The 27,868-nt window shown below is 39.9% G+C and overlaps 1 protein-coding gene across 5 annotated transcripts in view; it reads right to left on the bottom strand.

Annotated features, from left to right (window-relative positions):
* Positions 1-11,801: 11,801 nt before the first annotated feature.
* Positions 11,802-27,868, bottom strand: part of IL17REL (interleukin 17 receptor E like) — a 62,871-nt gene continuing 46,804 nt past the window's right edge. For 3 of the 5 annotated variants that reach the window (XM_054056899.1, XM_054056895.1, XM_054056896.1), the window contains 5 exons: positions 27,004-27,149; positions 24,545-24,604; positions 23,464-23,521; positions 20,980-21,034; positions 11,802-20,040 (listed from right to left, as the gene is read on the bottom strand). In XM_054056899.1, the coding sequence (XP_053912874.1) occupies positions 20,013-20,040; positions 20,980-21,034; positions 23,464-23,521; positions 24,545-24,604; positions 27,004-27,149 (347 nt within the window). In that variant the 3' untranslated portion in view covers positions 11,802-20,012. Of the gene's footprint in view, positions 20,041-20,302; positions 20,433-20,979; positions 21,035-23,463; positions 23,522-24,544; positions 24,605-27,003; positions 27,150-27,868 lie in introns of those variants that run through there. The other 2 variants (XM_054056897.1, XM_054056898.1) reach the window with 2 other exon arrangements.

Raw genomic sequence — 27,868 nt, 5'->3', positions numbered from 1 at the left:
GATCATCTTGTAAGAGTTCGTTATGCAATTTACCATCCTTTTCGAGATTTCCCAAATGGTTGTAGATTGGCATACCCCACACTTCCATCGGCCATAGCAACACTCAAGGAGACAGCCAAAATATATGACCTAAAAGGCAAAGAATGGGATACCGCTGGCATCTAGATTTTAGGCCACTATTCCTGTATGGGGCTTGTGAGCTTTGCGGAAGAACATAACTGAACTTTTTTAGGTTAGCCAAGAACCTCCAATCACTTTCAGCAGTGTAGATTTTTAAGTAATACCTTGTTTGGGTAGAAACAATGTAGTTAGGATCTGCTAACACAGCATGGTTAAATTTAGGAATGGGTTACTTTAGTGCTTCTTACATTTTCAGACAATGATTTTGGTGTGGAGAGTTGCAATATGCCACACAGTGTTAGTCTCTTTGAAACAGGAAAGCTCATCATAAGGCTTGGTATTTTTGCCTATCAAGGTTTTGCTGATGACAATTAAAGTAGCAAAGATTCATAGGGAAGATATTTTCACATATCACAGCAACTGTCTAGCACTGGGCTGAGGGGTAATGGGATGCTTTTCCTCACACCTCCATTCTGTGACAACAGAACAGGGTACAGAGGGTTTGGGGTGAGTAGAGCCACAGGACTCCCTGCTGATTTTGGAAGGCAATGTAACAAACAGAAGGAGCTGAGAGCAAGTCTTCAGCTATTCCTCCATTGTCCAGGAGACACCAGCAAGTCCTAACTGAGCTTCTCAGAAATGGAAACATTTACATTTCTTTTTAGTTAGTCCTGTAAATAAGACAAACCTGCAGTAAGTACAAAAAAGAAATCCTTGTTCAGAATCTATGACTGTTCACTTGTAGTGTTTAAAGTAGTGCCTGATTAAGTTATCCACCAGACTGTTGCAATGACTGCAGCAGAGAGTGATCTGATGCCAGATGCATGAGTTCAAATGCTTCATTATCTCTCAACATTCACAAAAGATCTCGATGCTTCTCACTTCATTGTCATTGTCTATCATTACTTATATTGACTGTCTTGAGTTATGCCACAGAGATCATTCACGGCTTTCTGGGCTGCTTCATACTGCGCTGCCCGAGGAGTTTGTATAGAATGTCTGTCTCTTGGGCAGTACAGACAGAAAAATACCTGACAGAAATTTATCCAAGTGTGATGAAATACAAAATGCTGTCTCTCTCTGAAGTAAATGTTGGCAAATGATTTCACCCCAAAAGGCCTCTTTCTACTCATAGAAATGACCTAGAATTAGATAATTATCTCAGTCTGTGTGGTTAAGTTACATTCATGTACTGAACCTTGTTCACTTTCCAAACAGTGCCTGTTTCTTTCCAGTGGCTATAATAACAGAGCAAATAACCTTCTCAGCATAGATGACTACACCTGATCAGACGAATTCCATCATCAGCCAAATTGTTGCCCCAGCTACCAGATTACAGGCTTCTCAATCTGTTCATTTTTCCTTGTAAATACATGTATTCTTTTGATCACTCCACATAGCCACGTTACTTCATTGCACTGGTTGTATGATGAGAGTTGAAGGCCTGAAAATGAATCATTTGGGCACACTTCAGTAAACCAAAGTAGATTCTTTTGATTGTGGTCATGATAACATTTCATTTAGATTCCAAAAACAGCAGAAAAACTTCTAGAATTTTAATTAAACTTTTGTGGAAACATCTGTTCTCAGGATAACTACGAGCTCATCTTTTTTTTCTTCATGTGTAATAAAAACAAATGTTGAAATGTTGGAATTTTCTTGGGATTGAAACTGGTTTTTGTTTAGCTGCACTAAGCACATACTGAGTTCAGCCAATAAGGTCACAGAGTTACAAAAGAACACTATAGCTAGGAAGAACCTAAAATACTTGAACAGCTTTGCAGTGTTTTCTTTTTTACATGGAATGGGTCCAGAGGACGACTACAAAAATTAACAGAGGACTGGAGCACCTCCCATACAAGGACAGGCTGAAAGAATTGGGGCTGTTCAGCCTGGAGAAGAGAAGGCTCCAAGAAGACCTTATAGAGACCTTCCAGTATCTGAAGGGGCTACAACAAAGCTGAGGAGGGACTGTTTACAAAGGCTTGTAGTGATAGGACTAGAGGCAATGGCTATAAGAGAGAGGCAGATTTAGACTACATAAGGAAGAATTTCTTCACAATGAGAGTGATGAGGCACTGGAACCGGTTGCCCAGGGAAGTTGTAGGTGCTCCATCCTTGGAAGTGTTCAAGGCCAGGGTGGATGGGGCTGAAACAAAGAAACTTACGCTTAATAGTTTTATTTAACCATTAGGGCAGGTACACTTTATACAGGGCCGGAGAAGACTCAGGATTTGTCCTCAGAGTACTTCTGCTGATCAGTGATTTCAGAGAACTTTATATACACAGAATTGTTTTCATATTCATATTTTTCCCCAAAATTACAAGCTTCATTCCTGGATGACTTCATTCCTGGAACCTCATTGCATATTTGGGGGGGGGGGGGGGAGGATGAGATCAATCCCACCCAGAGTCATTAAGATGTGGCCATATCTGAGTGGTCAGTTTCAACACTCTTGGTGACAAGAAGACAAGGGTCATTATCATCTTAGTTGTTAATCTCAGTTTTTAACACATTGCAGTTGACATTCCATCCCACCATTTACAAATTATCATTTCAGGACCTTGGGCAGCCTGGTCCAGTGGGAGGTGTCCCTGCCCAGCGCAAGGTATATTCTCCAACCATGCAAACCCATGGCAGAGCCAGGCTTGCTTGCATCAGCACAGCCAAGCCCTTTCCACAGCACGGTCTTCACTATACCATGTGTTGCAACCACGTGTAATCTCACACGTACTTTTGGAAAAAGAACCTGGAGTGAACTGTCTCCAGAACAATGCCTGGGCTTTGTCTTACCTAAAGCAAGTAGGAGAGGGCCAAACGAGAGCCATGGAGTGAAATTACAGCTAAACAGAGCGGAAGATCTCTCCTTTGTCTCCCTTTTTTGTCCTTGAACATTTAGCAGAAGTAGCACCTTCCGGATCTAATAAAAGGTTTAACAATATTTGCTAATTGCCTTTCGGAACTTCCTGTGGATCTGACATGGCAAAATTTCACGTTTGATTTTAGAACAACTGGACTGGAAGGGGTGTACAATTTCTGCACAAAGAACAATGTAAATCTTAGCTGGTCCAGGCTGGAGTATTTCTATGCATATGATTTTTGGCCAGGCTTTGAAACAACACTGTTGCATGGTAACAGTCGAAATGACACTATGATCTATTTTGCAGAGGTATGATTTTATTATAGTGGTGCCCGGTGAAGAGTCCCCTACAATAAAAGAGTCGTAAATGTCTATTTTTAAAAGGCCTTATCTGAACCATAAAATTTATCTTCAGGCATGTGCTATAAAATAAGGCTGTGGCACTCAAGTATGATTTTATATTTTTGGCAGCAGCGTAGACAGTATGTTTAAATTTTAGTTGGTTTGCCTTGATTCAGTCTTTTTTTTTTTTTTTGGTAACTTAAAGGGATGTCACAAATTCTATCACATTTTTATAGTGTTAGATTTTTTTAATAGATTTCATAAAAGCTCCAAAGAAGGCTGGGTTTCTGCCTGTAATTTTTATGAACCAATAAATCTGTGAGCTGGACTGGTGATCACAGCCAAATTCCAGTTCTGTATAGCATGTTATTTTCACTTTCTTTGTAGAAACACTAATTATTATAACCAAGATTCCGCACAAAATCTTGCTGATATGGGTTTATAACCTACTGGGAAACACTGTGAGGTATCACTGTTTTTAAATGCACTTTTATGCTTAAATCTTAGCCTGACTGACTGGTGACCCCTCACAGAGGACCATGGTGCACAGCAATGGCAATAAATACTAAATCATTTCAGAGCTGTGTGTTAGCATCTTCTCTCAATTAAATGAAGAAGAGTTTTGATTTTCATGCACAGCAGGACCTCACCCAGTGTCCTGGAATGGGAGTTGCTGGGACAGAGATTCTACCTGCCAGGCCAGGCACACGTAGACATTGATCCCCAGCAACAAGTCCTTGTTTGCCCAGACTGCTTCAATGCCCAACAGCTGCCCCCACAGAATACCTCCGGAATTCCTATCATATCATTGCATTGCCTTCTCTTATGAAATACCCAAAATGCCTATTGATCCTGGGCCTTCTTACTGCCAGCTCTATTCAGCGCTAGAGACACTCCCTCTCACTCATCATCGACTGACTCATTGCCCAGTGCCATGTGTAATTTGTTGATGAGAGCATCAGATCTGGCAGCAGATAAGGGATTTAGAATGACAAAGTCATAATATTGCTAGCTTACAGAACCACAGGTCTGTAGAGCTAACGAGGACCTGTGCAGCAAGGCCACCCCAGGACATCCTCTGGCCATGCGTTGGCAGCTGGTGCTACAACTTGTGTGCCTCTGTAATTCAGTTTTATCACCCCTCAGTCCACATATCTTTCATTCTTATCACTAGCTAGAATGGCTTGAAATGTCTCAAGTTTTCCTGCAATTCAGAGTTTTCAGAATTAAAATAGTTTTCTCTTTTTTTTTTTTTTTTAATAAAATAGGGGCTTCCCATTTGAAAGAAAAAAGACAGTTTTTTGGTCTTGACAGAAAGCAAAACTTGATCATCTTTCCTTTTATTCCATGGAAGCAAAGAGAGAAAAAGTAAACAAGGAAGTGGAGATATTACGCTGCTGAGAGAAGGAAGGATTTCTGTAAATAGCCGTGTCATTTAGTGAGAAAATACCTGCTGCAGGAGGCAGCTCCTTACTGGAATCAGCTACAGGAAAAGAGAAGAACACAGAACCAAGATTTAATGAGCCAAACAACTGGCTGCCTGAGGTCATCTCTTAAAAACCCTTTGGACAGCTTGTGGCTGGAAGGGAACTTTCTGCAAGGCCACAGTGGGGTGATGGCCACAGTGCGGTGATACCCACACTCCAGTCCCCAAACCTCTGTCTGTCTCTGCTCTATTAACCCACATTCACTCTACAGAAGCCTTTTCAAAGAGGCATGTTTGTTACCTTGGTTCACAGATGCATCTATCTATACCACAAGACCAGCACGTTGTGCATATGAATATGGCCCTATCCTCTATTTTTATTGCCCAATCCCCATTTCACTGCTTGTATCTGCACAAAAAATTTTAAAGTTTCTCCTGCTGCTAAGCTGGATCTGCTGCTGCTTGAAAAAGTACTTCACAAGAAACTTAAGTCCTCCCTATTTAATCCTGTACAACAAGGTGCATTAAGGGGCACAGTGCTTTATGAAAAGACCTACTATAAGTCTTATGGACTCAGAGGGGACTCCTGACCAGAACACCTGATCAGAAAATACACCCCAAATGAGCTGTCAGTTGGGAAAAAAAATCCTACTTTACCTTGCTATACCAAATCTGAAAATTTTATTATTACTATGATCAACTCTGTCATGATTCAAAAGCTGGAAGAAAATTGCAACCTTTTCCTATTTAGCATAAATTTGTCACTGATGTTTCAGATAGGCCTAATCAGACTGATGTAGTCATAGGTAACTATTTTCACAGAAAATGATTAGACAATACGATAGCCAAGGAATAACATTTTAATGCCTAGGACTGCATAATTAATTCAGTATACATGTGAAATCTGAGAATTTGACCCGAAACAGGAAATAGCCTTCTCTTATCACCTTTGATTTGCTTATGCTTCTGTGGTCTACTACATATCAGCAATAAATTCCTGTTAAGTATTCCCATAACTCAAATCAATGTGTCATAATCCAAAAATCTGTCATGAGCTAGTTTGCAAAAGAGCAAACTTCTAGGGCAAATGGAGCATATCCAGTCTGGGATTGATCTCTTTTTCAACTTTCATACTTAATATGCCTCATTAAAAGTGAAAATGCTGGTTCATTCCCTCAACATCCATTTGGGAAGGAACAGTGTAAACCATGCAGCTTGGAGTGTTTTCAGCATGACTGTCCTCAGCAGCCCAGATCTCCAGCACCCTTGAAGCTCAATGGAAAACTGAACTACTACAACATCTCCTGACTACAGCTCCATGTGTTACTGACTCAGCAGCAAACCCCAAATTTCCAATTCAAAATCACACCAGTGTAAAATGCAAGGAGGTAACCACCAGCCTGGCCACTGCAAAGCCTTCCACCTATCTCCTGCAGAAAGCCGCCTAAGTGGAAGGCATAATTTCTAAAAACAAAGTATCAGCTAGATGGTTGTATATTTAAAGCCTTCTTGTCTTCTTCCAGATGTCCCAAATACCCAGGGAATTGGGATACTATATCCTTGACCTCATCTGGAGGTCCTTTATCTTGCTGTCTTCATGGAATATCATTAAGAAAAATAAAATGTGCAGAGGGTTTTAATGTTTTTTAACTTAATTTCATTAACCTTGTAATCTGAGTAGCTGCAAACTAGCTGAAAAAGGGATCAGGATCAGTTAGCATGGCAAAAAACTGATTCAGACCTTCCTAAATGACCTGTGCCCTCCTTATGTGCAGTGATTTTCTTCAGCTCTACAACAAACTGGTTTAGACCATTCAGATCAGCACAGCCTGAGCAGCTGCAGCCCCTCAAGAAGCACTGAAACATCCCAGCCAACAAAGGTCAGAGTTTGCTCAGTATTATCTATGCAAATTCTAAGGAATTTTCTCATCTGAAATAACCCATACCCAGCAGAGAAGAGGAAGCCACACTTCCTCACACACCCACATGAAAGATGATTGACATTAATGGTATTTGCTGTACTGCAGTACTTTCTCCCTTCGCCACCCCATGTTGCTCTCTAGTTCTGTCAGGAGTTCCCAGCACTGTCTGACTTGATATTATCATGACAGCCTTACTGGAAACTGCCATTCCAGTTGTTATTCTTCACAGCATTCATCATTTACTATTATTGCATCAGTTTTCAGAAGTGCTTGTCAAGAGGAAATTCCCAACTTTGAACAAACTTAGATAGATTACATTCTACATTATATTTGCCTCGTTTCCTTATAGGAAATTTGGTACAGCTTTTGCTTTTAGAATTAGCTGCTTTGCTTTCCCTGAGTTTCCCTCCTCTGAAAATGAAAAGAAGCTGTGTTGTAACTGGAAAGCAGCCAGGAATAAGCAGTTTTGTAATGGGTTGTGTGTCATAACTTTGGTTATTGTAGTGTCCGTGTCAAGGCTCAGATTCCCAACATAGCATGCAACCACTGCAGCCAAGGAAGTAACATAATTACCTGAACACAGCAACAGGCTGTTCCCTGTGGTGGCACAACCACCGTGTCACAGACGTTGATCGTATGAATTATCCCTCTGAAATCTCCAGCATAATTTTCTTGCTCATCTATTCATCACAGGAAGGAATAATTTCACAGCAGATGTATCCTTCATATTTTGTTTCAGAAGGTACTGGATTAGTCACAGGTTGCACATTCCTTTCATGCACATTCCTCTCTTTTATATATCACTTCAGCATTCTTCTTCTTTTCTCCCCCCTGCATCTAAGATTTTTACAGGAAAAAAAGGCATTTGCAAACTTGCATTAACTTCCCCATTTTTGACTTTGCAAAGCAGAAGGACATCCTACAGGGCCTGATGTTGCTGTATTGAAAAGTAAAGTAAAATTCAGAGTTAAAAAGCTATGAGGCAAAAATGGCAGTACTTGCTTTTCTGACTATGGTTTCATGTTCAGATTGGAAGAATGTTTTGAGAACCTTGGAGCTGAAACAGAAGCGTCATGAAAAGGAAACGGCTGAGGGTGATCTACAGTAGATGGAAGTGGGTAGGAAATGGATCTCTGAAGAGACATGAGAAACAAAACGGAATCTGAAAATTTTACTTCGCTGACTTGACAGAGAAATATTAGGTAACTGTGGATTTCAAACTTTGCAAAAAGGTTTATGATGATTTGCTACCATATACCCATTTTTCCTCTGAAATCTGTATGTAGAGTAAATGTAGAGAAACCAGAGGAGCCACATCTCTAGATAGCGCAACCAAGCCCTGCAGCCATCACAGCAAAGCCACTGCTACTTTTCATGAGGAAAATAGTTCCCAGTAAAAAATATAATGAACCACCACAATATAAATGATTCATCTTTATTTGCTTTCATTTGCATTTAGGAACCTATATTTATTTCCCAGTGAAGCAGTAAGGAATTCAGCTCCAGGGTAATCCCTCCACCTCAGGATGAACAGCTCTCCTCTGGAATGAGCAACAGTCCAAATAAAGAGCTTCACTTGGACCTGCTCCCTGTGCCTCATGTGTTAATCAACATTGCACGTGTATGTGTTTGCTATATGAAATGCATGTTAGAACAGGAATGTAGAGAGTTTCATGTCCCTATTGCCTATCTTCTTTTCCAAATAAATGCTTCAGAGATGTTTTCCTAGCACACAGTAGATTCTCCTAGTCTGCAAGCTGGCCCAGGCCCCAGGTTTTGCAGTCTATTTTCAGCACACTCAGCAAAAACATTGCACTCCTCACCTGCCTGTGAGTTAGTCCCACCAAAGCTGCAGTCCTGCCTTTGCTGGCCTCACACAGCTGAGCCATATACACAGGGGCTACACGTCTTGGGCTACGACAGAGAGACTCTTGTTCCTCCCCATGAGTTGCTGAGATGCCAGGCAAAGACAGCTCAGAGACAATCAGTGTTTGGGTGTTGCTCATAACAAGTTTGCATTGAGGTTCAGTCTCATCAGTCCCCTGAGGGAATTTCCAGCCTTCTTTGTTCTCCTCACTGCACCTCAAGCCCCTGCTTTGCATTTATTATTGCAGAGGTGGATGCAAATTCCTCATCTCCCTTCTGTTTTCTGTCAGGCTCAAAAGATGCTTTGTGCAATTCCCAAATTCTGGAGATGAAACAGTTCAAAAAGTCAATACCAGTGGTCAGATACATATGGGGTTAGCAATCACCTGGCTTCACATCCTACTGAATAAGCTACTGGATAAGCTATTTTCCAAATCATCATACCATAACCTTCAACACTCAAGTGCACCAAGAGACAGAAGGCCTCTGAATCTTCTTCTGCATGTGGCTTTTAGGAGGAAAGAGAGGCTGAGTAGCTGCTAAGGAGTCTCACTGGGCATTGAAAACGGTGTCCACGGAGTTTTCCCAATGATCTGCCTTGAAAATCAAAGAGATTGTCAGATGTTAAGGAATGAATAAACGAATGAACAAGCAAACAAGCAAATAACTAAGTGTCCTGGGTATTGCATGGAGAATTTTGCCATGAATTTTCTGAGGAACCATGCAGTTGCGGAAGTACATTTCATCACTGGTTGAAATTTCCTTGATCAGACTCCCAAATGCAGTAAGACCTAAGCCTCAGTCCAACAGGTAGTCTGCTCCTTGCCACTCATTGCAGGTTGAATGCTGGGTTCAGTTTTAATCAAATAAGTTTGTTCATACAGTTTAATCAAATAAACCCTAAACCTACGCAGAAATCTTTGATAAAAATCACAGCTGAGAAGGTGAAGGAGAATGACTAATCCAAAGTAAGCAGTACTTTGCACAAATTAAGAAATAAATACAAGGTGATATATTATTCACTGTAGAGCAATTTCCTCTGGACCACTCCATGGCTAATTGCAAGTCGGTGCAATTCCATTCTGCAGTTTTCATTTTTGGCCCCAGCTGTGCTATTAAGCCATCGATCTGAAGACAATGGTGTCTTCTAGAAACAAAAGACTGAGAATCAGGTAGATGGCATGGAAAAGGTATGCAGTAATTTAAGAAGAAATAAGGATGTAAATTTTTACTGCTGTAGAGGGAGCACATGTTGGTTTCTGAACTGTTTAACATGCTCATAAACTATCTGGTTCCTGATATAAACCACTGAATGCAACAAATTACAAATGGGTTTTAAAGCAGCGAGCTACTGGTGAAAAATGTTAGGTGATAGTCAATGTTGATAAATAAAGTAGTGTGTATGGGAAAAAACAATCCTAACTTCACAGCTACAGAAAGCCTCATTCACCCCACCACCACCATCACCACCCCTAGCATGAAACCTTAACTGCGTGAAAAGTGTAACCTGTGCTGGCTTATAGGAACTTGCTAAGCTTGTGAACACAAAAGCTACAGTAATGACTAAGTCGCAAAACTTTTCTAAAGCTACTTGTCTTGCAGAAATATATTGTAGTCCATATATGATATTGTCACAAACAGCCTGCTCTGGATAGGAGTAATTTGAACTGGAGGATCAGGACCATCTTCCCTTAAAACCTGCTATGTCACAGAGTTATAACAGTGCACGGATGCCATTTTACATGACAGCCTACTTACCATACAAGATCCAGGTACAGACTGAACATCCTCTGGTTGGGTCTTCCTTGCAAATTGACTTAACAGCATATTATTATTATTATTAGGTAGGGAACAGAGAACAGGTCAGAACATCACTACACCACTGTACAAACTCACGAAGCACTCATATTTTGAATGCTGTATACAGTTCAATTGGTTTTCATATGAAGAACTATTAAACAGACCTGAATTCTTCTGACTGACAAAAAAATCAGGAGGGGATAACATAGAGGTTGATAAGCATAAAGACTGTGCAAAACCAAGTACAGAAAAACTGTTCATTGTCTCTTACAACAGAAGAGCTAGAGGACAGCGAGACCTACGTGAATGGCATAGTGGTTGGTGAGAGGTTTAAAGCAAAGACAGATGCCTCATATATGTTACCTGCTTAAACTGTGTAGTCCTTTGTCACAAGAAAATGAATTTTTGAGAAGTTTCCACGAGTTCAAAGAAAGGCTTAGGTAAATTCCTATAAGAAAAACCTTTCCTGATGTATTAAAACAAACAAAAAAAATAAATAAATTGTTCATCAAGTTCTTAAGATACGGAACTTGAAGCTGACACTGACAAATACTATCTTCTGTTTGTCCTGACTATCTGCAGATGTATGTGTTGAAGACAGAGTACAAGCTATGTGCATGTTTGATTTGGCTCAGTACAAACTCTTGAATGTCCTTATACAAAGTCAAGGGAGCCTGAGGTGACTGAATAGAGTGTGAAAAAGGCAGTGGTGCAGAGAAGCTCTGCTGACAGAGCTAACTCTCAATGCTGGTTTGGGGCTAAGGAAGCAACAGGTAAGGAAGGATAGGATTTAGAGGGGAGAAGATTTAACTTTCCATACCTCTGTCTGTGATTCCCTACATTTCCCAAACAGTACTTTTTGCTTCTGTCTCCTCAGCCCCAGTTTCACAGATGTCAACCAGCTGGATTCCAAGAACAGAAGAGGAAAATGCAGTACTGTATGGCAAAAAGGGAATGTGTGCCTCTAGCTCCAGCTCTACAATTCTCCCCCAGGTTGGACTTGATTTGGAGATGGCATAGAGGAAAGCAGCTTGTCTTATCATGTCATACATGGTAGAAGGAGGAGCATCTTTGTCACGGGACACACTCCTGGCAACCATGAAAAAGTAGCTGCTTCTACAAAACATCAGGACTGCATCCTGCCCTGGCTTATATCACAAAATAATAGAATAATAGAATCATTTGATTGGAAAAGATCTTTGAGATAATCAAGTTCAACCCTACCTCTTCACTACTAAACCATATCCCTGAGCACCTTGTCTACCTGTCTTTTAAACACCTCCAGTGATAGTGACTCAACTCAATCAACAGGGACCTAAAGTCAAGCCTTTAGGGGGACTAGCAAGGATGACAGAAAAATCATGGAAGCTCGTAATATCCTGATCCATCAAAATTTGCCAAGTGAGGAACAGACTCTGGCTTCTTGTGCTTGTACACCACGTATTCCATTTGTGCTCTCTTTACAAAACCTATAAATACCCTCATTTTAAATCTGTTCCATATGCCTCATAGTCTAAAAACTTGTTTTCCACTTACCTGGAAATGATTCACTAGACTTCATAGGAGAATTAAGAGCTTTTGTGCTTTTGAGAAGTGAAAATCAGTAGTGGGCATAAATTGCCAAGCAAAAAATAACACACAAAAAAATAATCAACAAATGGAATCCATATTTGACTGAGATTTATTACTAATTTCTACAGATGACTTACAATGAGAGGCATATTTTACTCGGCCAGGACAAAGTCTGTTTCCTTTGTGACAATACTAAGTGAGCAGTGAACAGTGTCTCAGGCAGGCATAGGGATTGTTGCTGTCAAACAGCGGTACAAAGGGCAGGAGAAAGTTTCTCACTGCATTCATTCTTTGTCTCCCTTTGTCTCAAACTTCACACACATGAACGTACACACACACTCCCTTCACAAAAATTCACAACCAACAGATTAGACATGGGATGGGAACTGTGGTTGTGAACTATATTACAATGAACATTTTTTAAGTCACCCTCCCATTTTGCTGGAGTTTTCCTGAATTCCATAAAATTGCCTATTACTTTTAAAAGCAGTTTCTTCAGAGACCTTAAAATATAGGTAAGGGAATGCTGCTACTCCATATGCTGTCTTGCACAGGCCTATCTCCAGGAAAAACTTGATGCAATGGTTTTTCATTTCAGTGAGATGCAATCAAAATATTGGAGTACTTAATAGATAAAGAGAATGAAACCTTGTGAGAATCTACACCAAATTAGCCCGTAGATTTTCAGTCTTATAAAATGCCATAAACATAGATGGTGGCTTATATTCTTCAAACACAGTTTATTACTTTTATCCTGTAGTGATGACAGAGCATTGCTAAGCTGGAATACAGTAGAGCATCCATTCAGGAATCAAGAGTCCACTTTCATCTGAGGCAGTGTACAAAGGCAGGAATTTTTGTGCAGCTATTTACCACAATACTCAATGTCTCTGCACCAAGCAAATAATGGCAAGTGACAAACAGCCCTCGTAAACACATATACATTATCTTTCTGACTTTTTCCATGGAGTAAATCTTAGTTTGCAAAATCAGCTTGTGTGTATATATATATATATATATATATATATATATATATACTGTCCCAGGGCTCTTTGAAGAGCAGACTGGCTATATCCACACACCTTAAAGAGAGGGAAAATACCCTGGAGCCTATGCCATGCCCACGCTTTGTCTCAGATGGGAAAAGCTTGTTTGCTCCAAATGAAAGCCATGAAGTGAACTAATATATAGGTAATGTAGGTGATCAGAACCCTGAAGTAAACTAGAACAATAAAATTTTCTCCTAGGGACTGCAAAATATTTCTTAGACAAAGAAAACAACAAAATATCAGAGAGTTTTCTATTCCATTAAGACTGAGGGTCATTTCACAAAGCTTCTTCAGACCCAGTTTCCTGAAAGTTGGTTCTATTTCAATCTTAAGTGCCTGATAAGACCCTTGTAGCAACTGGAACACATTTACCTTAGCATCCTGTTGGTGTTTATCTCTCCAAAGTATTCCTTTAAGTTAGTTCCAGTTGGCTGTGACTGAAAGGTCTGCCTCCTCAGAGGCATTCCACCTCATGGAAGACAAGTTAAAGTAGGAGGACAAGACAGAAAGAGATAAACTCATTAGTAATTTCATCCATGAAAAAAACAGATCTCTAAAGCCACTTCTGTACAAGAGAAAGTAAAGGAACTCTGAACTTCTAGAATTCCACTCACGGAAGAAAAGTCAGAGGGTTGCTCGCTAGCATGGAACTAATACATTCTTCAGCTGTGAAGGCATAGGTTCTGGATTTGCCCCTGGCTGTTTCTAGATTTTGGACATGCCACAAAGGCCTAAATCCCCTCCAAGGTATCCAATTGAAGATCTTGTGAGCTCATTTTCATATGGAGGCCAGATGGAGCTGCAGTGGACCAGCTCCCAGGAATGAAACTTGGCAAACAAAATTAAAAAACAATGCAATAAGATGGCATCTGAAGGTTTTGCAGCAACAGCCAAAGGATATAAAGTCTAGCAGGAGAAAAATGTTGGTTGGATTTGCCTGCACTTTTTACTAACAGACTGTGAAGTCCAGTTGCAGCATTTCTTTTTGGAAGTGGAGGTGATATCTGGTGAGCTGGCCAGCCACAATTAGCTATTTGGTAGCTATTTGGTGAATGTTCTCCTGGCAATAGAAACAGATGAAGCCTGATCACCTTGGAGCTTAGAAATTAAAGTGATCTCTAATGTGCTGCCAAAGAGCTGGAAGTGTGCCTCCAGAAAGAAACTCGAGGGTCACAAAACACCACAGAAATCAGCTGCCTGAAAACAGGCCAAAGAAGCTGACTCAGGCTAGGTACCTACCAGAGTTTTACACTCATCATTAACTCACAGAAGCTTAAAAGAATGTAGGAAGTATGCCTCAGCTTGAATCATAAAAACAACCCACAGTATCTAAAGGAAGGGACCCGAAATGAGATGTCTCATTTGGCTTAGTTCAGCCTCATACCTTAAATAAGCCAAGGGATAAAAAGGGAATTTGGGAAACATAGCTCACACAACACTGCAGAACATATATCCAGAAAAAAAAAAGCTGAAGTTTTGTTTATATAGCAAGGTGAGGACAGATGCCAGATTGCTGTCTGTGCTCTGATTTGGCCACAGTAAATGATCCTCAATCCAGAAACCACATTAGTGCAGTGGTCAAATTCTGCCTATAGTAGATCTTATTAGTTTAGACATATTTCCACACAAATACAGTTAAGTGACTTCTAGGACTCGAACACACAGCCATCTTAGACCTCAGGCAGAAGAAGCTCACATGGTCTAGAAATATTCTGTCATACACAGGCGCAAATGGTTGCAAGGTTCATCAGTGTAGCCTGGGTAGAGCACAGATAAGAAATAAGGCAGATAAAAGAATACATCATGGAAGAAGCGGAAATTTTAAGAGTTATTATGACATTGGTATCTTCAGTCATACAGAAAACCATGTCTTCCAGGGTGAGCTGGCAACAGACCAGTCTAAAGGCACTCAGCTGGCCAGGGTCTTGCAGATAAATAATCAGTGAGAACAAACTACAGAGGTAGGAAGATATTCTGGTCTCAGAATAGTAGAAGTAGAAGAAGGAGCACTGGAGAGGAAGCTGCCTGCCAGGGAAGTTCAACACTACAAGAGAGGAAGAGATTCATTATAATATTAAGTGACTAAGAAAAGCGAAAGTTCGCTTCTAAAAATAGAGGGAAAAAAAGAAAGAAATAGCTCTGTCAAGTTCCGGTACTTTTAAAAGGGAAAATGGTCATGAAAAGACTATTAAAGATATATGGCTGCTGTGTAACTCAGTGTTTCTCCATTCATTTGAATCTCACCTTTGCTTTCTCTTCCCACTGTGTCAGGACTGCTATTATTGAAGAAGCAAGAACAAATTACAGGCTGTTTCCACATCCTTCCTAACTCATGCTCTGTGCTTGGAAGGTGAGGTGTAAGACAACTTGCTGAGGACCTGATAAACTGTTAAGCCCTATAGGTAAGAAGTCCATTAGCACATTGAAGGGGGCTCCCTGCCATACAAGGAGGTTCTGGGTCTGTTTGCATTCCACTCATCATGATGCTGAGCTCCATGAAGGAGGGGACAAGAGAGCATAGCACAGGGACGACAGTGAGGAACAACCAAGTAGGGCAGATGTATGCACTGGATACAGAGAGGTACGTGCCTAAATACATTCCACTCACATTCTTATTTTACCTGCAGGTTCTGAGTGAGGAGTAGAGTTGAGCCAGCAATGTGGATCACCCCTGGGTAGCCTGGCTGCTCCTCCCACACAATCTTTGTGCCCTCCAATCCATCTCCCCTGCCCCAACTTCAGTCATACCTGCCTCTACTTCTGCACATCCACTCCATTCTTCATCCTTTAGGGGCTTCCTTCTGCAGGCTCCATATACACTGTTCCCTGCTGAGTGCTTCTCCCTGCCTGTGCCCACAGGTGGCAAAGTACATCCTCCCTATCTTTTATCTAGTCATCCTATCTCTGGGCCTTCTTTTGCCTTTCATCTTTTCTTCTTCCAGACACATACCATCAGAGAACCTTTCATGCAAGAACTGTTGTCCAAGCACAAATTCAGCTTCAGAATGCTTATAAGCTATGAGAGTAAAGCTTGGAAACCTCTACAGCAAGTGTTCAGGCATGAAGTATGTACCAGAAGCTGTGACATACATAAGAATAGTGGCTATTGGCTCAAAGGACAGAGTATTTTTATTACATTAGCTATGATATGAAAGGTACATGCACTCATGTAGAGACAGCAATGTGGAACACGGTCCCATCCCAAGCTGATTTTGAAAACCAGACCTTTAGAAGTTAGACAGGAACTTACACAGCTCTAAAACAGGATGATTTAAGTTTCCTTAGTCGGAATGTAGTCCATGTCAGGAAATATATCTTACAAATTCTGTCTGCTGAAAGATGCAGTGTAGAGAAATTATCTCTTTTTCAGTAGATGAGCTATCCTGTTTTTATTGTATCATCCCTATATTAAGGAGTCATTTGGCCCAATGTAAATGGAAAGTAGATAAGATCTGTCTTGACATTGATGTTTTATAGGAAGGGCTTCTTGTGAATCCATTAGAAGAACTAACTCTTGCTCACCCAGTTAAAGTTTTTAAAAAGTAGTGCTTAGTGCCACATAAAAGGCCTGTTCCTGCAAAATATTTGCCAGTGATACTGGCAATGGCTTAGAGCAGTAGAAAACCAGAAGAGAGATTGGAGTAATAGCCCCCACGTTGCTACTTGACTTGTTCTAGTACTGCACTAAACACAGCAGCATTTCGTCTTTGCACTAAAGGGCTTTCTGAATAAGAAAGAGAAATTGTTTTCTAAATCTAGGAAAGATATTTCTGTGTTCAATAAAAAACTTAAAGGGCATATGAGATACAAGACAAAGACACCATTTTTTAAGGCCAGCTGTTACAGGATATCAGCAAGGGGAATTCACTTATTGCAACTTTTCACAATAAACGGAAGCAAATACATTTTCTTCCTGCTAAGCACAGGTAGGTGATCAAGTTGCAGTGTTACCTTACAGTTCAGCCAATCTACTAGCTAAAGAACTAACAGGAAAAGCACTGGTTCCATCCCCCTATGGCTAGACTGCTTCCCTTCTGCTAGTTCACATACACCTGACTTTATAGTTTAAGGAGTGCAATCAGCAGTAAGCTAGCCCTACAAAAGTAGTCATTGTTTTTCTTCATGTTTATTTCTCTGAACTAGTTTATCAGAAGTCCAGAAAAGAGGTGGATCAGGAATACAGCCAACAGAGCACTGGACTTGATCTGCTGTGGTTGTTATTATGGCATAGTGAGTACACAGCTACTCATTAGGATGTGATGATTCAAGCGTGTCACTCAACTGTAATTTGCTGTCAAGGAAATGTATCTACTACTGCAAATAAGGACATCCAAATTATTGCAGCAGTGTGAAGTGAAAAAAGGTCTCTAAATAAGTGGAGGAAAACTTCAATTTACGCAGTAAGTTTAAATGTTAATTTCAGGATTTGAACAGATTACTATGAAACACCTATCAGTGCTTTTGCTATACCTCAATGACATTCTGATATATGCTAATATGTTGGAAGAATTGTAACATTGATGCTCAGTGCTAACAGTAGGGTGATTGAACCGGTCCTACGACAAGCAAGGGAATTTCCTTCAATGAAAAAAGGGAGGCTTTATAGAATTAGACAAGTCTATAGGCAATCACATAGGGGACTTTTGCATTTGATTGTTGTTACAGTGCATATATCTGTGCTTTGGTCAATATTGCGTAGTTTGGGTGAGAAAAAGAAAATATTTCAGTGGTCAGCAGAGTGAAATGAATACTTTTAGAACTGGAAAAGATTCTCATACCTTCTTTCAGGATTGACCTAGCAATGTTTATGAAGTCTTGTGGGGAAAAAAAAAAGCTTTGTTTTCACACCTGTAATGTCATAAGGACGTAATTGTCTGATAGCTTTGTAATACTGAACTCTAACTTCTCTAGAAAAGGCGTTACCTCAGCAGAACTTTTTCCAGTGACTTGAGTCACTATTTGAGAGAGCAGGAAGAGTTGGTGTCAGAGGGAGTAGGAATTCTGCAATCAGAAGAGGCCATGTTTGCCTGAAGAAGTATATTAGAAATAGGATTCTTAAAGATCAACATGGGAGTCAATCAGAAAATCCACGAGCAGTTTTCTCACTACACAAACACAAACAGATAGACCTGAGCCAAAGTATTGAAATACTGTTATGGATTATTTACAAACATTGCAGTAAGTAGGAATGTTTCAACGGTAAGCATTAGACTAAGTTTTCTAGGCTCCCTCTAAAGCAGCTCTCCAAGCAACATGAAATATGCTTGGAAGTACTTGTTTCTCTGCAGTGGCTGTCATAGAGGCCTACACTGCTAACTTTAAATGAACACTTTACTTTTAGGCAGTTAATTTAAGTGACGTCTGCTATGTTCACCATCCAGCATGAAGGTGATCAGACCACAGCTGGTCACATTCTCTTTAGTATTTCCATCACTTCAGCCAACAAGAAAAGATATACTGTAAGAGATTTAGTGTCTGTGCAGCTGAAACAGGATCTTATCATCGAAAGCACACCACTTCAGTACACCTATTGTTTCTTCAGGACCTGATATGAATTTGTCATTGGAGGTGATGTTTTGCCTTGGCTGCATTTAAGTTTTCAGACTCTGTATACTTACACCTGTATAATTTTAATTCATTTTCAGTTTGAGAACGTAGTCAAAAATTTGATCTTAAGATTTTGCTGCAACAAAAAGCACATTGTACAAATCAACCTTTCCTACAGAAAAGACTTTTCTAGTGGTGGAAGGTGAAGAGAGTAATGTTTAGATACTCTCTCGGCTGAACGGCTGAATGTCTCATTTCTGGCTGCAGTCTAGAGTGCATTCAAGGAAAGGCAGCTGTCTGAAGAGATCAGTGCTTCTATTTCACAGCCAAAGTAAGTAACTAAATGCTTTTGTGAAGCTGCCTTGCTACAGCTGCTTTTGGACCTGCAGCACTCCTTGGAATAAGAATACATCTAATTGATGTGCAGTCTCTACAATGACACTTTGATATCAAAGGAGCCAAGCAGAACATAGTCTCTTCAGGACATCTCAAAAACCCTGTGTTTCAACACAACAGATATAATTGTATCCTGTAAATTGCTCTTTGAAATCTTGAAACAAAAATAACACACTCAGATGGAAAATATTTTTCTATTGATCAACTTCTTGTTCCAGTCCATCTCTCGTCACCAATATTCCTGATGTCACATGAACAATTCCTCATGGTTTCAGGATTTGCTATTAATCATCTTTTTGTTGACTTTCCTTGTTACACAACAGGAATTAAGGATCTTTGACAGGAGTATTCCATGAAATAAGGGCCAAATGTCTGATAATCAGTACAGTGTGTAATATTATTTTCAACAAATGAGTATAAATACTGACACAACAGGAAAAAATACTTTGATTCTTTCCACTGAACTGTTTCCTTCTAGACTGGATTTCCACATGGCAGTTTTAAATGGCTATCAAACCAAAGAATGCACGTCCTCAGACAAATAGGAAAGTTATCTCCAAGTCAAATACAAATGCAAACACAAAAAATAGTTGTTAGATATACTTAAGGAATAAGGCCTTTCACAGTGAGATCATCAAAAGGGCATCAGAAAATGAAGTTACAAAGAAGGATAATGTAACAAAGCTGAGAAAACTTCCTCTGTTCTTCATCTCTCAAAAACTTTTGCTTACAGTTTAAAAACAAATGTTACAAATAAGAAAATCTGAAATACTTGTTCTACAAGCACAAAAGGTACTATGAAAGTACTCATTTATAGCATATTGTATATAAAATATAAATTTAGGAGGAAAATGTGAACCTGATTCTTTAAGTGAACTAAGACATTCTTTGTTTTGAAATACTGGGAAATGAAGAATCATAATCCAGTTTTTTTTGGTCGTCTTAGAAAAAACTTAACTTGCTAAATTCTTCGCTCATGCAAATAAACTCACAGTAAGTAGGAGAAACTACTAACATGAGAGATGACCAGTTAGACAAGATTTGCAAGTTACTCCAAAATACAACATGATGTTGAGGAGATACAAAGGACCTTGAAAATGTGTTGTTAAATTCAACGCAAGGAATGCACGGTCTTCATTCTATAGGAAAAACAGAAGAGGAAAGAATTGGCACTTTTTTTTCTCTGACACGTGAGAGAGTTCATTGCGTTAGCGTATAGTTGAAGTTAAACAACAAATCTAACCATTTGCCTACAGCTTGTGGACTTGACAATCACAGTGCAAGCAGCACTCATATAAACAAATATACAAAATCAAGATATTTTATTGTGAATGATGTCTTCTGATAAGGTAAAAGCCAAAGACTGCCTCAAAGCAAAGATGATAGCTCCTTCTCAACCACACAACATGCATAAGTTCTGCAAGGCTGCATCTATTTTCCCCATCTTTGGACAAGGGCTTTTCAGAGCATTTCTGCTCCCTCTGGAGATCTAGGTTGCTCCCACTATTATAGGTTGCCTCTCAAAGAGTATCTGTAAAGGAAGAGCATTTTTAAGAGCTATGGGTCTACCATGGGCTGTTTTGCAAAGGGCTATGGAAATGAAAAGAAGCACTGCAACAGCTGAGCAGACTTATCTAATGAGTGAGAGCACAGAGGGGACTGATTTGTCTGCAAATGTCAGAGAGAAAGCAGGTGGCAGATGTTAGCAAAGTGCATGCAACACTCAGTAAATCTCAGATTGTTCCATGGCTCTTAAAAGTTGTCTAGTACTTTAGACACTTCTCAATTCCAGTAGTTGCGTCCCTTTGTCCTCTCTTTTCAGCAGCAAGGCTGCCTCTGGTGCCAGTCTGCATCGTAGCTCAGTAGAGAGAGAGCAAGAAGAGAGAGAGCACAGGAGCAATAGATGTCTTCAGTGGGGACAAAGAAAGGGGAGAGGTAGAAACCTGATATTCCTACTGGCTAGTACAAAATTCTCTCAGACATTGCTCCTGTTCTTTAGAGATACCAATGCTGTGTTTTCAGGATTAACAATCCTATCAAGTCTCAAAGATGTTTTAAACTATACATTGGATGAATACCTGTGTGTCATGGCCTTTGCCGGGTTTCCATCACTGTATGTCTGACCACGAAAACCTGAAGAAACAAATTCAAATGTAAGTTGTCATTTTGTTTTCATTATCATTCACATATATATTCTCACATTAACTGATTTGGGTTACTGTTTCATTCAGAATAGATAAGTTTCTTTTTTAACAGGTGAAATAATGTCTTAAAATGTTTGGTTATATTAAATGTAATCCAGAAAAGTAGCAAAACGAAAAATAAAATTTAAAAAGAACCCAGAGTTTTGCCTCTAAGTCAATGCTATTAAAAAAAAATAATTCCCATTTCTGTCCTCTGTAAAGCAAGTGAGGCTAAGCCATTCCAATCAGAAAGCATAGCTACTGATAGAAAAATGTAATGCATTGCAGTATGATGTATTCTACACGCCAGAAAAACCTTCTTGCAGCTGGAAAAAGAGTAGCCTTCATGATGGGTCAGCTACACTGTTTTTTTTCATGGTATGTACTGTCATCACTGGAATCTTGGCTCTGAGTAACAAAATACATGTTAATAACATCATGGCTCCTTTGGACACACTGACACCGCTTGTTATCTTTAAGAGTGCTACTTAATGTAGATTTGTGTTTTACAAAGGTGTATGCAGGAAATATTTTCACTGATCTCACTATGGCATTATAAGATTACTTCTTACTTCGACATTTTGCATAATCCAAATTGTCACAAATTATAGACAAATCTTAGGTTTAATATTCCCTTCACCTTTATGTGGATTGTTTTTCTTAGCATGTTAGGTTCAAACTCAATACCATCCCCGTGTAAGATTTACCACACTCGGTGACATGACCTTTAAGAAACCTTCATCATCTCCTGATTTTAAAAAGCTACTGCTTGAGAAAATATCTTTGTTATAGAAAATAAGCATTTAAGAATATGAAAGTCCTTAGTAGTAATTCTACCACTGTTACATTAAATATCTTACACATGACAAGAAATTGATGACTCCTGATGAGTCATTAAGAAGACAGGAAGTACAGTAATAACTTGAACCCACCTAGTTCAGTGTCCCATTTCTGATACTGACTCGTATCATCTTCCCCAGAGAGAGTTTTCGGGAACCCCTTCCTTGTCAGCTAACAGAGATGGAATTATTCACCCGCTATTGTGGACCCCGCTATCCCAAAAATATAAAGCAGGAGGTTAATATCCTCTATACAACAAACATAGTGATCACTTAACAGTCCTGATTTTCTTGATAGGCACAATATTTCTCTTTTTTTTTCTTTTTTTTATTATATTCTCCACAAATTCTTGATTAGAACAAAAAATTGTGACAAAAAAAGTTCCACATTTAAATTGAATACTTTGCCCAAAAAGTTCTTCAGTCAGTTTTCGGTGTTCTACCATTTTCATTTAATATGCAGACCCATTCTCTCCTACCCTAAGGTAGAGGGGAATTCCCAGACTGCCATTTCTGAAGCCTTTTATTATTTTTTGTGCTTTCATTGTATCCCTCATATTTGTCAGAGCAAAAATATGAATAAGGAAAATGGATCCAGACTACATGAATCACAACACTGATTATTTAATTGATTCACCCTGAGTGGGCACGTTAGTTGTTTTTAAGTGGAGAAGAAACCTGAACTAGCATTATGCAAGTGCTTGCAGAGAGAACTACATTTAGACTACAAATGCGAACCCCCTCCTTTTTATCAGGCTTCCAAACCTGAAGCTGTAGTTAACTGACAGTTATTTTTAGACAACAGAGAAAAACTATCATAGGAATCACTATGTTTGCGATTAACTGGAAGGGGAGGTTGTCTGGGTAGGTTTGGGAAGATGTTTTTGGCAATGCTTGGATTGAGCCTTCTCTCAGCTTGACTTCTTTTAGACTTTTAGTTCTAAAACAGACAATCCACTCCTGCGCTCTTCACCATAAACCCCACAGCCTCATCTCACTCTGAACTCATCTACTTCTACAACACCTTACTCTCAGGGCTTGGAGATTTTGGAATATTCTGATTCCATGAGCGTATTCAAGTGTACCTCAAACCATAATACTATCCTCACTGTACTTCTGCAGTGGCAGGAAGTCCCATTTGCAGAGGTGAGGAACTAACAGCAGCGAGCTGTGCTGCAATCCCTACAATGACAGCACCATGCTCTTACCTGCCAAGGACTGCTTTTAACTAGTTACCTCATGTACAGACAGCAAGGTAAATATAGACATGGCATGTAGAACATGGCACAGAATGGAACATTCAGCCAGGAAACAGAGAAAACAGTCAGTCACACAAGTAGTTCTTCCAGTAGCTAATTAAAAGCTATTTGAGGTGAATCCATTGTCCGTTACAGAGGCTGAGTATGTTTAGCTCACATGCAGACATCCACATTCAGTCAGGTGAATCCCATCTCAGTTTCCCAATGAAAAAAACAGTTCACCTGAGATGCTCTTTTCTATACAGTCAAGACCTAATTCTTTTATTATCATTCATACTTACCACAGTGGATATCACAGATCTGCAGTGGAACTGAATAATCTACATCTGTTCTCCAGCCCTTTTGAAAGAAAGAATTGAGTCTTATCCCCCTTTCATCAGAACTGTTACTAAACACTTGTGTTGACAAAATCAGATGGCTTTATTAGTTTATTCAAGTGACTGTGTTTTTAAATAAATGCATATGGATGGTCTAATGTATATTTTGTGAGTTGCAATCACTTTTAGGTTTCTGTACAATAAAAATAATCAGGCTTTTTTTTGTGGAATACTGTATTCTGACAGATGATGTCTTATTTACAAAATGAAATAAACTATTTATGCAGGAAAACATCCATTTTACCAGCAAATCTGATTTTTCACAAGGGAAAGCAGAATAACTCATTACCCAGAAGGCTCTTGCCAATCTCACTTTCATGTTACCACTTCCCTCCTAGCAGCAGAAAGTGAAGTTGACAAGGGCCTTCCAGCTGGAGCCTCCCAGCTCTAGCTATCAGTCTGCTGTAACAGCAGCTGCTGAGAACATTAACTCTAGAGAGGATAAAACCTACCAGATTCATACTCATTTTCTATTAATGTTGTCTTAATCAACTACAGAAATAGGGTGCAAAAATGTCAGAAATAATTTGCTCAGCTCTCCTTTCACTGGTGCTAGTTCTAGCATACTATGCATTTACTATGTTATTTGCTATATGCTTCACCTTTTCCAGCTAATGTCAATTTTTGAAAAGTTCATCTATGATTTACCTGGATCTCTTCATATTTTGAAACTTTTTATTACAAAGAAACATACAAAGACAATATTAACAATTTCCTGATTATATCCTTTTATCTGCCACTGAAAAAGGAGCAAAGTCATGAAGAGCATCTTCTCTGTTAATTAATGTCATCTCAACAAAAGGTGGTGGCAGCACATCAAGCAATAAATAATGCTCTTTGCCAGCTCCAGTAATCAGATTTTGCTGGGGGCAGGAAGCTGGGAAAGTGCCTGCTGCTTTTTGTGTGTTGTTTGGTTGGGTTTTTTTCCTGGCTCTGATGATTTGTTTATTTTGTACAAAGTACTTGGTAAAATCAAGACGATTACCTGAATGCAAATTGTTGATCCACACATTTCCTGTGACATAGTGATTGATACAGAATCTCCCTAATGAAAAGGGGGAAAAAAAAAAGAATACTATTATTTCACACCCTATCTCAGTGACCATGAGCAGCTGGTGTAGTTTTGCCAAGCACAATTTGGGCAGCACAGGAAGAGGGTTAATGCTCCTGCATTTTATGAAGTATCGCAAGGCAGGACGCCCTCCCTGCCACGGCTGCCCACACCATGATAGCCACTGAGCATCTTAACTTCTTTTCCAAGATGTACATGAGTTAAAAGAATGATCCATTCTTTACAGTTCCTCTGGATTAACCATCACATTGTATGCTGAGGACAAGTGCAGCCTTAGGGTAAAATTGTCCTAAATGCCTGTTCCGACACTTAACATTTGATTGTTCATGGTTTGTCCTCAAAATAGTGTTACTCCACTTATAGCTATGAATCCTATGCTACTGTCTTTAGTGTGGCAAACTCCTAAAATAATTTAGTGTAAATTAGGTGAAGATGTTCTTTTTCTAACATCATGAACAGGGATTACTAGGTAGAGAATGAACATTAGTTTGTGGGAACACAGAACTAAGTCAGGATGAAAATTTTGTGTGTATCACTCAAAGTGTCAAGACAGGATTTATACATAAATTGTGTGGGCTCCCATTCTATCACAGTAGCAGAGGACATAACAGCTTTTGGCTGAAGGGAAGAAAGAATAATTTTTAAATGCATCAGTGCCCTTCACAAAGCACACGGTGCAGTACCTAGCTGTCATTTATTGGTACTCCACCATTATCCTTCTCACTTAGCAGTACACACGGGAACCTTTAAAAATGGAAAGCCTGAACTCCACAGATTTTGTGTGAAATAAACCAGAAATGCCACTGTAAGTGTTCACTGAACATAGTGTTTGACAACTCTTCTGCCAAATGTATCTTCATCTCTGCCAGTAATAAAGCATTTCCTGAGACACGTTGCCCCATTAGGACAGACACAATAGGGCCACCAGATCCCTCTGTAGTCTGTATTGATAAGGATAGCTGTTTTGTCCCAGGCCTTTCCCCATGATTATTCAGCTCTGAGGCCTCCTGTAGGATCAGTTACTATGTTCTACTTAAGCATGTCATCAACTCAAGCAGAAAAGCTCAGAGCTGGGAAACTCTGCTTTTAACAGCTGATCTGTTACACTCAGCACCAGAGATGTAACAAAGATCTAAACTGATCCATTAGAAAATAAATTCAGCTTTCAGCATCCACCTCTTTGAGGTTAAGAAATCCTTATTCATAGCTCCCTGCTTGTCAACTACCCCTGGTATGTGCACCCTGCACACTGAAAGCACCAGAGGTACTTGAAAAAATCACAGTTGCAGCATGTACCTGCATACAGTGGCAAAGTATAGATGGAAGATATCCTGAAAAGAGGACAGGAGCAGGAGCTACAGTATGTTTGCGTCTCCTAAAGAACACATCACTACAAGCAAAGTGAAGTGAATGAGCATAGTCAGCAATAAACACAGAAACTGCAACATTTGGATTTCTCAGTTTTCTGAAAACCCATCATATGACACCACATGCGCTTGATCAGTGGAGGACAGCAGGACCACACATTTAGGTGTGAACATAAGGTTACTGAGGAATTGAAAATTGAACCAGCAGGATGCCTTCCAGCATCATGGTCTTAGTAGCTCCTATCCTGCTAATATCCTACTATCTGGAAAACAATGCTATGGCCACTCTCCTGCTCTTTCACCCCAGACGTCTTCAGACGTACTTCTGAGTAGAACACAAGTCAGAATAACAAGGCAGCTCTGGCAGGTGGGGTTGAAGTGCAAGGGCAAGCCACAGTGCTGCACTGAAAATGTATCTTAGTTGCAAGAGAGGAATGAAGCTCCCATTCCATAACTAGCTGCCGTCTAAAACAGAAATCTCACCATCCCACAGTGTTTGCTCTCTCTCTCCAGCTTTGCTGGAAGAAGCAGTCATATAGTCACACAGTATCTTTTTTGTGTGTTGAGTATGTTTTCAGCAGCTCAGAGATTTAGAGTGGCTCAAAGTCATCACGGCCTTATGCCTTAAGTCTTACATTTCATGACGCAAGATTTGCCAGGTCAGCTGTATCAGTGATCCATATATGAAATGTTAACACTAACATTTGCCACATATGTAATACAAATACTACATCACAAATAATGTGTTAAAAGAATATTAAGGTTCCACTCAATAGTCTCTTCTTCATACGTGACTCATTTGACTTCAAGTTCCTTATTTATTTCTCACTTCAGTGTGAGATCAGAATTAGAACTACATGCTTTAAAAATGTTCCAGTAATTGTTCCAATATGTACATGGGTTTATTAATGCTTTCAAGCTGCATAGTGATAAATGGAACAATAGATGAATGCAGTTAGATATGTTTAAAAGTCTTACAATGTTTAAGAAATAATATATACAAACCACAGAGACTGAATGGTGCACCCCAACAGATTCACACGAGGTCAGCTGCGTCCTGTTACACACAAGCACTGAGAACTGTGCCTTCATTTGGGATGTGAAGAAAACTTGTATTTGTTCTGCAGCTGCAGCCGTTCTCATTTTCCAACCTGGTATTAGGGGAAAATATCTACTTTTAGATATTCAAGGACAATATATAACATATAATTCTTATATTTTAAATGGATGCCTTTTAAACTAGTTAGTTGTTATCAAATGATATGCAATTAATTATTTTGATCCCCATAAGTTACTTTTTATACTGATAAACACTTGATCTACTGGGGATACATAGAAGTACCTTATGGCATGAGGTTTAACAAGGCCAAATGCCGGGTCCTGCACTTGGGGCACAACAACCCTATGCAGTGCTACAGACTGGGAGAAGAGAGGCTGGAGAGCTGCACGGAGGAGAGGGACCTGGGGGTAATGGTTGACAGCCGACTGAACATGAGCCAGCAGTGTGCCCAGGTGGCCAAGAAGGCCAATGGCATCTTGGCTTGTATAAGAAACGGTGTGACCAGCAGGTCCAGGAAGGTTATTCTCCCTCTGTACTCGGCACTGGTGAGACCGCACCTCAAATCCTGTGTTCATTTCTGGGCCCCTCACCACAAGAAGGATGTTGAGGCTCTGGAGCGTGTCCAGAGAAGAGCAACAAAGCTGGTGAAGGGGCTGGAGAACAAGTCTTATGAGGAGCAGCTGAGAGAGCTGGGGTTGTTTAGCCTGGAGAAGAGGAGGCTGAGGGGAGACCTTATTGCTCTCTACAACTACCTGAAAGGAGGTTGTGGAGAGGAGGGAGCTGGCCTCTTCTCCCAAGTGACTGAGGACA

This window comes from Cuculus canorus, chromosome 1 (assembly GCF_017976375.1).
Source record: "Cuculus canorus isolate bCucCan1 chromosome 1, bCucCan1.pri, whole genome shotgun sequence".
Taxonomy (NCBI): domain Eukaryota; kingdom Metazoa; phylum Chordata; class Aves; order Cuculiformes; family Cuculidae; genus Cuculus; species Cuculus canorus.
The sequence above is the reverse complement of the archived record's forward strand: the minus strand, read 5'-3'. Positions and strand labels throughout refer to the sequence as shown.